Source organism: Denticeps clupeoides, chromosome 1 (genome assembly GCF_900700375.1).
Source record: "Denticeps clupeoides chromosome 1, fDenClu1.1, whole genome shotgun sequence".
Classification (NCBI taxonomy): Eukaryota; Metazoa; Chordata; class Actinopteri; order Clupeiformes; family Denticipitidae; genus Denticeps; species Denticeps clupeoides.
In genome coordinates, this window is record NC_041707.1 from 3,060,956 (window position 1) to 3,071,084 (window position 10,129).

General features: G+C 42.8%; 1 protein-coding gene and 1 gene segment (V, D, J or C); one reads left to right on the forward strand and one right to left on the reverse strand.

The window, feature by feature from the left end:
- Positions 1-1,328: 1,328 nt before the first annotated feature.
- Positions 1,329-6,146, reverse strand: lbh (LBH regulator of WNT signaling pathway). The gene is made up of 3 exons (XM_028990290.1): positions 6,076-6,146; positions 2,139-2,256; positions 1,329-1,853 (listed from the first exon to the last, which is right to left on the reverse strand). Exons 2-3 carry the CDS (start codon positions 2,211-2,213, stop codon positions 1,638-1,640), a joined length of 291 nt encoding a protein of 96 aa, XP_028846123.1. The 5' UTR covers positions 2,214-2,256; positions 6,076-6,146; the 3' UTR covers positions 1,329-1,637.
- A 2,020-nt stretch (positions 6,147-8,166) lies between these two features.
- On the forward strand, positions 8,167-8,952 carry LOC114792661 (immunoglobulin lambda variable 3-19-like). The segment is given in 2 exon segments: positions 8,167-8,259; positions 8,388-8,952. Coding segments are annotated over 2 exon segments (357 nt in total).
- The last annotated feature ends 1,177 nt before the right edge of the window (positions 8,953-10,129 follow it).

Genomic DNA, 10,129 nt, shown 5'->3' on the forward strand with positions numbered 1-10,129 from the left:
AAATTTCCTTATTCCATTCAATTATGTTAAAATGTTAAAATGCTTTTCATTGACTTCGAAAGGGAAATTATGTTGAAGTTATGTTAAAATGCTTTTCATTGACTACAGTTCAGCATTGAACAGGATAACCACCAAGCTGGAGCACCTGAGACTCAGTTCAGCTCTGTGTGAGTGGATCTCCAACTTGTGGACCTAACCGGGAGACCACAGGCAGTAAGGATGGGCAGACATGTCTCAGCCACCATCACTCTCAGCACTGGAGCCCCCCAGGGCTGTGTTTTGAGCCACCCTGCTGTACCCTCCGTACACCCACGACTGTGTAGCCACTACAAACTACAAAAGTTTGCTGACGACACCATCGTGGTGGGCCTGATCTCCGACAACAACAAGACGACCTACCTGGAGGAGGATTCAATTATTCTACAGCAAGCGGTGCTGGACCAGTGTTCCACCCTACCTGTTACACATATTTTATGTCTAAAAACATAAATTTGTAGTATTTGGTTATGTTTGCAATATTTAGGTATATAGCAGTCGCAAAAGCAATATAATATGGAGCATTTGTAATAGTAATTTACCAGAATGGAATCTTATCTTGCTCATATTGTCTGTAAAGCTTTTTGGAACCTCTGGCATGTAGCAGACGCCCTTATAACGTGGTCACCGGGAGTCAAGTCTACATGATTAAACAGGAGTGCTAAACACGTGAACATTTACATTTACCAGACACCCTTATCCAGAGCGACAGGGACAGTCCCCTGGAGACACTTAGGGTTAAGTGTCTTACTCAGGGACACAATGGTAGTTAGTGGGATTTGAACCTGGGTCTTCTGGTTCATAGGTGAGTGTGTTACCTTCTTGGCTACTACAACCCTGATACACACATTTCTACACTTATGCATGGCCATGCTCATAAAGCGGACACTTAAAATTTAAACAGCAAACATAAATTCTCATCATATTACATTTGGTCGCATATGACAAAGATGGCATCACTGACCACAGTGCTGGGTGAGACAAAAGATAGTCTCACTGCTCATTTTGAGAACCTGATTGAACTTATAATGATTATATTTTAATACACTACTTACTTATACTATACTGTGTACAGAATCTGGATAAGGGGGTCTGCCAAATGCCGTAAATGTAAATACCCTATACCAGCTTGGAGGACAAGATGGGTCTGCAATGACAGGAAGGCCGTGTGAGGTTTGGGTTGCTATGTAGAGCAGCACAGAAACACACACACACACACAGGAAGTGCAGAACAGGAAGTTACTGTGTGCAGCTCTGCCGCGAGTGGGCATAAACACACGCAGCCCACGAAAAAAAAAACAACACTTTATTGAATGCCATAGCACAGAAAGAAAATGGTAAAAAAATACACCACACACACACACACAGTAGATTTGTCAGTTTGCAAACAAAAGGCCTCCCAGACCCCGTTGGAGAAGAGCACTGAACAATCTGAAGCGGGAAACCAGGTCTTCAGAAAATCTAGTTTTCCATTTTTCTCTCCTTAAGGCAGAGGAGCAAACTAGAAAAGGAAGCCAGAAGGACTTATGGACCCTCTAAGGTGGGTCCACCACAACCACATCCAGTCTGTAGCAAGGGTTGGGAGTGTGTGTCTTCGTCATCTAGTACTGAGAGCTCTGCTCTGACGGTCCATTCTGGAACTTCTCAGCGGTTACATTTTCCACCTTCTCCTCCCGCCCCTCGTGATGGATGAATTCCTCTGGAGGCCAGCGCAGCTCCCCGCTTTCCACCTCCCCGTCCGTTACTTCCACCACGATGGATGGCAGTCGGTCTTTCAGCTTGCAGCAGCGCTGAAAGTCTGAGGGGTCTGGAAAGATCTAGGTGGGACGGATAGACGGGGGACACCTTACGTCATTACAGCAGAACACAGGAAGTCTCTGTTGGTCCTCAAAGCATCTCTCCACCATAACAAACTGTAGTAAGACCATCAGATTAGCAAACAAAGTGTCTTTCTTTTCATACAAAGACAAAACATAATTTTTATTTAATATGTTGGACTAGTGGAAGAAAAATTTAATTACTGCAGATTTATTACAAGCAAGCAAGCAAGCCCAAAAAGAAGACACTGCTGGGGTTCAACCTCGATGGGACTCATTCCTTACTTGCACGGTGAGGTGGTCTTTGCTGGGACAGAGTCTCATGTCCTCGGTAGCGCCACCGCTGAACACCTCAGTCATCTCAGCTCAGCTCTGCAGGAGACGTCCGACCGACCTTCACCACCTGAAATCACCCGGGACCGTCAGGGTTTCATCACGGACCGGGCCGTGTACGTTTACCCCAATATTCTTTTAAAGAGAGTCACGTGATTGTTAAAAGGTGTCCTCTGCATTTGACCCAGCGCCTCTCAAATACCGTACTAAAATACATTAACCAAAAACCTATAAATCTCCACCAGTACATGTCTGTGAATTTATTTTACCTCTTCCTAGGGGGGGCGTAACAGAAAATATTTAACCAATCACGACAGGCGCCCAGGGAGCAGTGTGTGGGGACAGTGCTTTGATCAAGGGGACCTCAGTGGCGCCTCGGGACTCGAACCGACAACCTTTCCGATCATGGGTCCGCTTCCTGAACCGCTAGGCCACCACAATCCGCCCCCATATGATTTGATAGCCACAATAAAACCACTGAGCCTCACAGAATATGTGTACAGAATATAACAATATTGTTAACGTTTGTAGGGACGCACCGATCGAATTTTTCTCGGCTGATTCCAATTTCCGATGTTCCACGAGCTTAATTGGCCGATACGGATTTTCAGTTGTCTTGTCATCATTAGCTGTTTTATCATTTGGCTGGGTCCCCTCAACTTGGAAATCCACTTTTCACGTATATGAGCGAGGAAAAGTGGTGATTGGCTGTCTGCTGATCAATCGGTGCATCTCTAAATATACAGACACACACACACACACACACACACAGAAGTAATGTTCAATTACGTTTAGTCCACATTAAGGTCACGTATAGTAAATCGGATGGAATTGGTTGAAACCAGAGGGCGTGGCCCTAGACTTTTTGCACTGGTGTGCCCGGCACAAGAGTTGGCTGCACCAAATTTCCAGCGGAAGTGAATTTAATAATGCTGTTTAATAATAAGTTCACTTTTTCTTTTCTTCTTTTTTTTACATTGCTGTCCATATATTGACTTGTAACTGATTATGTTAACCAGATTGTTAATTAAAGGTAACTTGCTGAAAATGTGTTGGTGGTTAAAGTGCTTCACTGGGCTGAAATTAAAAAAAGATAAATGAAATAAAATTTGATCTTGATTATCATCTCGGAATGATCTGTAGCTGAAAGGTGGCGGGGAGAGAGGAAACGGGGCCACTACGTTTTACAGCATTTACCAGACGCCCTTATCCAGAGCAACTTACAATCAGTAGTTACAGGGACAGTCCCCCCCCTGGAGACACTCAGGGTTAAGTGTCTTGCTCAGGGACACGATGTTAGTAAGCGGGATTTGAACCTGGGTCTTCTGGTTCACAGGCGAGTGTCTTACCCACTAGGCTACTAACACCCTTATCACTGCATGTAATGCGTTTTATAGAAGCATTAGGCTTTTTCACCATTTAATTTAGGTCATTTTAAGTGGGCCTGCATGGTTAATGAGTGGTCACATGACCGCAGCCACAACAATGTCGTGTTCGGGCTCTTAAAAAAAAGGTTTAAGGGGCGATTAAAGTTCTAATTTATGGCCTGCCTGGTCCCTCTAACGGGTCCAGGATACCCACCTCACCGTGTGACTGCAGCACGCACACCACCAAACGGAACCATTTTTTGTTTGGTTGCACCATCGACCAAAATGGTCACGTTCTAGAGCCCTGCAGGGAAGTCTGTGACCATCGCTGCCTGAACAGCAGATTCAGCATCCTGCGTCCTCACATCATGTATAAACTATAGAGTGGGGCAGTGGTGGCCTGGCAGTTAAGGAAGCGGCCCCATAACCCAAGGTGCCGCTGAGCAAAGCACCGTCCCCACACACAGTGACAATGTTTCAAAATGGTGCCTCATCCACCCATCCATTCATTCACAATTAAAGCCTTGGTGGTTCAGGATTCAGTGCATCTATAATAAATCCTCATACAAGCCAATTTCTTTAACATCCCGCGGTCATCTTACATTTACGTTTATGGCATTCAACAGACACCCTCATCCAGAGCACCTTACAGTCAGTAGTGACAGGGACAGTCCCCCCCTGGAGACACTCACGGTTACGTGTCCTGCTCGGGGACACGATGGTAAGTAAGTGGGGTTTGAACCTGGGACTACTGGTTTAGAGGCGAGTGTGTTGCCCACTAGGCCACTACGACCATCTTGACGTGTCCTGGTTTAGTTTATTTGAATATTTCGAGAGGAAGACCACATCTGTTGATACCACAGCTAAAACTTTGAATCATTAAGTAGACTTGTCATGATGCTGAAATTTCAAACTCGACCCAGACAATAAGGACGGTACTTCATACATTTGTCAATTTTACAGAGGGAGAAAAAAAAAAAAAAGAGAAAAGAATATATATATACACACACACACACACACACACACGAACATCGATTAATAGATATAAAACAAACAAATTAATAGACAAGTAAATGGAAATGTGTTAATATTTATATTTATCTATGCGCATTGTGCAATTTCATAATTGTAAAACATGCAGAGAGAAGACAAGACGCAACCAATCTTATAGTTAACTTACTTCAATTGTATTGCTTCACCGTGGCAGTTCAAATATTCATATCACGTTTGAACAACTTTACTTCACCCCTCAAAAGTACACGAATAATTCAGACTAAATTTTAGTATCGATTATGATTAAGATTATTATTATTATTTCTGCTCCCTTCAGTTGTGTTTGATGAGAAGAATCATTAAGGCTGTAATGATACACCAACCAAAAAAGTACTACAGAGCAATTCAATCGAGTGTTTTTTTTTTTTATGTAAATCCTGAAAATGTACTTGAAATTACTCTAATAAACCAGCCCCACCCACGATCGCAATAAGAGCACCTTGGACAAAAAGGTAACAGCTAAAGGAACAAATACCACCGATGAATACAAATGAGCACCCAGAACAGGACGTTACAGCATCTTTCCCCAATTATGTAGAACTGGTTTAGAAATTGAATATTGTAATGGTGTACATAAATTCTTTAAAAAAATTAACGTTAAATGTCAGCCATGCAGGGAATGATTAAAATGTTAAATTAAAATTAAAGCAGCACACGAAGGTTAAAGAGAACTCTGCGATTTGGAGGTCAAGAAGGAAAACAACTTATTTCATTGGTCATTTCACTATTTTTTTTTTTTTTTTTAAATATACAAACTTGCCTCATATTTAAGTTCAAATATTATTGCTCTGCTTTATGTGATTTCTGATTCTCTTTTTGTAGAAAATGCCCAGTGTGAGCTCAGCTGAAGATCTGACTGAACACCTGCAGGCTCTCACACATCAGAAAATAAAATGTAAAATGTTCACTTCCTGTTGGAGGAAAACAGGTTCTGAAACGAATGCAGAGAAGGTGCTGTGTGTGTAAAAGTTTTTTTTTTTTCCCACTTGACTGTGGATCATTGGTGTCACACACACACATAAAAGCAAGAAAGCGAAGAAAGAAATAGAAAAAGAAAGAAAGCGAAGATAGAAAGAGAAAGACAGCAAAGAAAGAGAGAAATGAAGAAAGCTAAGAAAGAAAGTGAAGAAAGAGAAGAGAGAAAGCAAGCAAGTGAAGAAAGAGAATAAAGCAAAGAAAGAAAGAGAAGAACAGGCCTGGCTGGTAAACCAGGGGAAGTCTTCTGAAGTTGGTACAAGTGCCCAGGAGCCGGTGCAGTAGGTGCTTTCCACCCAAATCCAGCCTTCACCATCTCAGCCTCTCATTACTTCCGTACAGCCTTCATCTTTCATATTCATCCAACTCTTATAAAGGCACCAGAGCTACACTGCAGGTACAAAACTGAACGAAAATTTTATTTTTGCCTCTACATCACCCTTAATTAACAAAGAAAGAGACCAGAACCGAATAAAAAGGGCGAAACCTCTGACCTGAACCTCCGCAGCGGGACCGCCGACATGAACCCTGGCGCCGCCGCTCGCTCCCGTGAGCCGGTTATCCGCGCGTGGCCGTGTCCGGGCGGCGTGAACGCGCCCCGCTGTATGGCAAGCCGACCGGGCCAACAACACACGCCGAGTTCACGACGCGCCGGGATTTTAGCGCCGCTGTATGGCAAGCCGTCCGGGCCAACAACTTTTCTTTATTTAAAAAATAAATAAACAATTGACGAGCCTCTGGTCCCCTCCTGGTTATTATTCTGTCGGTGAGAAATTCACAGTCCTGTATGCAGATTCAGCCCTTGCTGATTATCATCCGATACTCTTAACTCTGCCTGAACACTTTTAAAACATTTTACATTTACATTTATGGCATTTATCAGACGCCCTTATCCAGAGCGACTTACAATCAGTAGTTACAGGGACAGTCCCCCCTGGAGCAACTTAGGGTTAAGTGTCTTGCTCAGGGACACAATGGTAGTAAGGGGGATTCGAACCTGGGTCTTCTGGTTCATAGGCGAGTGTGTTACCCACTAGGCTACTACCACCCTACTTTAATACATACTTTTCCAGACCAGTATCAGGGTGAAGTTACAGCGTCTTCGTTTTTCAGGTTGCGTATAAAAGACAACCAAAACACAACATTGTGTATTCAACATAACTGCCCGGACAAAGGTTTTCATACATAAGAACACAGAACATTTTTCTGAGGTACGTACAGAACTAAAGTGGTATTAATTGTGCAATGCCATGTGCAGTGCATGATAATAAGGTTGGAGGCTGTCATGTCCATGATAGACATGGGTATCGTGATGACACAATATATAGACTCTGGACATGGGAAGTAAGGGGGCAATAAAAAGCGACAGAAAACCACAGCGTGTTGTCGAGATTCAATTCTGCAGACTTAATGGATTAATGGATAAAGCAGAGACAATAGAGGCAAAACATTAATTATTCTTAGATATGCTACAAATGTTTGAATTAGAAAACGTATTAACAAATTTTACAGGATTAATAGTAACAATTGAAAATAGCATGCCTTTAAATTTAAATTATTTGCCAGTGTTGCTTAAAGATTTAAACATTGACACAGAATGTAACGGACAATGAAAACAGCAGCAGCAAAAAGAGAACCTTATTAACTTGAGATCAGCATATCCTTGCATCTAATTGTCAAAATAAAAAAAAACAAACCAAAAAATCACAGTAATTATAACTGTCATAAGAATTTGTGTGTTATAAAAGGAAACAGTTATGACAAAACCTACAGTATTTCTAAGTGATGTGAGAACACGACTCACAATTAGATGACGGCAAACAGTGCATGAGTGTTGGTTGCCTAGTGGGTAACTCTCTCCATTGAACCAGAAGACCCAGGTTCAAATCCCACTTACTACCATTGTGTCCCTGAGCAAGACACTTAACCCTGAGTTTCTCCACTACTGATTGTAAGTCGCTCTGGATAAGAGCGTCTGATAAACGATGATGATAAATGTATTTATTTTGCAGACGCTTTTATCCAAAGCGACTTACAAGAGAATTAATCAAATTGCGATGCTGGAGTGGTGTGTTTAGAGAAGGTTCTGTAGGAGTGGTGTGTTTAGAGGAGGTTCTGCAGAAGTGGTGTGTTTAGAGAAGGTTCTGCAGAAGTGGTGTGTTTAGAGAAGATTCTGCAGGACTGGTGTGTTTAGAGAAGGTTCTGCAGAAGTGGTGTGTTTATAGGAGGTTCTGCAGGTGTGGTGTATGTAGAGGAGGCAATGTTGGAATGGTGTATTTAGAGGAGGTTCTGCAGAAGTGGTGTGTTTAGAGAAGGTTCTACAGAAGTGGTGTGTGTAGAGGAGGTTCTGCAGGAGTGGTGTGTTTAGAGAAGGTTCTACAGAAGTGGTGTGTGTAGAGGAGGTTCTGCAGGAGTGGTGTGTGTAGAGGAGGCGATGTTGGAATGGTGTATTTAGAGAAGGTTCTGCAGGAGTGGAGCGTGTAGAGGAGGTTCTACAGGAGGGGTGTGTTTAGAGGAGGTGCTACAGGAGTGTTGTGGGTTTTTATAAGGAACAGTCTGTTCATTTCTCCGGCACTGAAGGGAAGTTGAACATTTTATCTCATCTCTGATTCCAGCTGAGGTGAACATCATGATCTTCAACACGGTGTCTTTCACTGCACTAATCTTCACCATGTCTGGTAAGAACATCTCATCACACAACATCTGATGGATTTTATAACAGTAATGACTTTATTTTACATTTCACATGCTGTATTATTTAATGGATCATAAATGATTTCTAAATTAATGTTTGCTTTTCTTGCAGCTCTCGAGGCAATAATTCTTACCCAACAAAAAAGTCAAAATGCTCAGTTGGGCGAGAAAATCCAGATTCACTGTCATGAGGACAGTAACAGATATGATATATCCTGGTACCAGCAGAAACCTGGATCGGCTCCTAAGTTCTTGCTTGTTGGCAGCACCAGAGCCAGCGATTTACCCAGCAAATTCTCTTACTCTGATGACGGAAATGATGATTATCTGAACATTGATGGAATGACAGCTGAGGATGAGGCGGTCTACTACTGTGCCTGTTTTGGCTGTGAGGGATACCACAGTGCATCAGTCTACTGAGGCGCTGCTACAAAAACCTCCTGATCCTCTGAAGTGGACTAAACGTGGACTAAACCCAGTCTAACCGAGTCCACTCTGTGAGAGCGGCCCAGTGTGAGGTGGGTGATGAGTTGGACTCGACTTCCTGCAGGGATCGTGAGATTTTCCTCCTGTTTTGTCTGTTGGATTCCTGACCTCATGAGCACTGAAGTGTGGAGACTCAGCATGAAGTCTGGGCTGCAGCTCTCAGCTTTTTGTACGACCGTATAACACTGTGGTACCCGTTCGGTGGAGGAACTCAGCTCTATATTGGTGAAGGTAAATACTTTTTTAATGCTTCTTGTAGAAGTTAAACAGATTTAGATGGTATTGAAAAATATTTTCTTAAATTTGAATATAGTTATTTATTAAAATGATCATTTGCAGTAAATACTTCCACCTGCTTTCTTAAACATGACTTAAAATGTCTTATTCTGTTTCCAAATGTCAGTTATTTAGTCAGTTATTTAATATTCAATTATTAAGTATGTAAAAGAATATGCATCCTGACTTCATAACTGATAAATACGGATCTACAGCATCTAAAAGAATTTGAACAATAATGAATTGTCTTGTTTGTCCTCTGTGTGTCTGTTTGAATCGCCTGTTTATTAGAAGTAATTGTCTTGTGTCTCTTCTCCAGCTCGTCCTCCGTCTCCCCCCCAGCTGGATCTGTTAGTCCCGTCCCAGCCCCTCCTCTCTGGGGACAGGGTGACTGTGGCGTGTATGGCCCAGGGCTTCCACCCTGACGGTGCCGCCTTCTCCTGGTTGGAGGATGAGAAGGAGGTGGCGAGCGCTGACTTCCAGACGGCCGAGTCCCAGCCCCAGCCTGACGGCACGTTCTCCCAGAGCAGCGTCCTGACTCTACCCACAAAACGCTGGAGATTCGGATTCACCTACACCTGTCAGATCAAACACTCCGCCCTCCAGCAGCCACTCAGCAAGAGTGTGACACAGGGACAGTGCAGCTAGAGAGAACATCTCTGTAAAGACCAAAAACGTAAGATTTACATGAATGTAATGTTACCCGCTCTTATTTTGATAACCCCTTTGTAAGCGGAAGTACGGTAACGGAACTGAGCTTGAGGTAAGACAGAAGACGCGAGGGAAAGCAGGAGAGGCTCAGTGGGAACGCAGAGAAAAGGACAACCGAAAAAGTTGAAAGCAATAAATCTAGCATCAGTTGATAAGGGAACAAGGTTTGTAACGATGACTAAAGTATATTTGAGCAACTTGTAATGTTTGTGAGAAAAGACGTGATTTGTTATGTTAAGGGAAAGAAATATGCTAACGTAAGGTGCTGTGCATGACGGTGCATGTGATTGTAATTATTGTTATCTGCTCTTGCTTAGCTCTTACGTTGGTTGATGACACGGACGGCTTCAATAAATCATCATTTGACCATCAGTTCTGGCC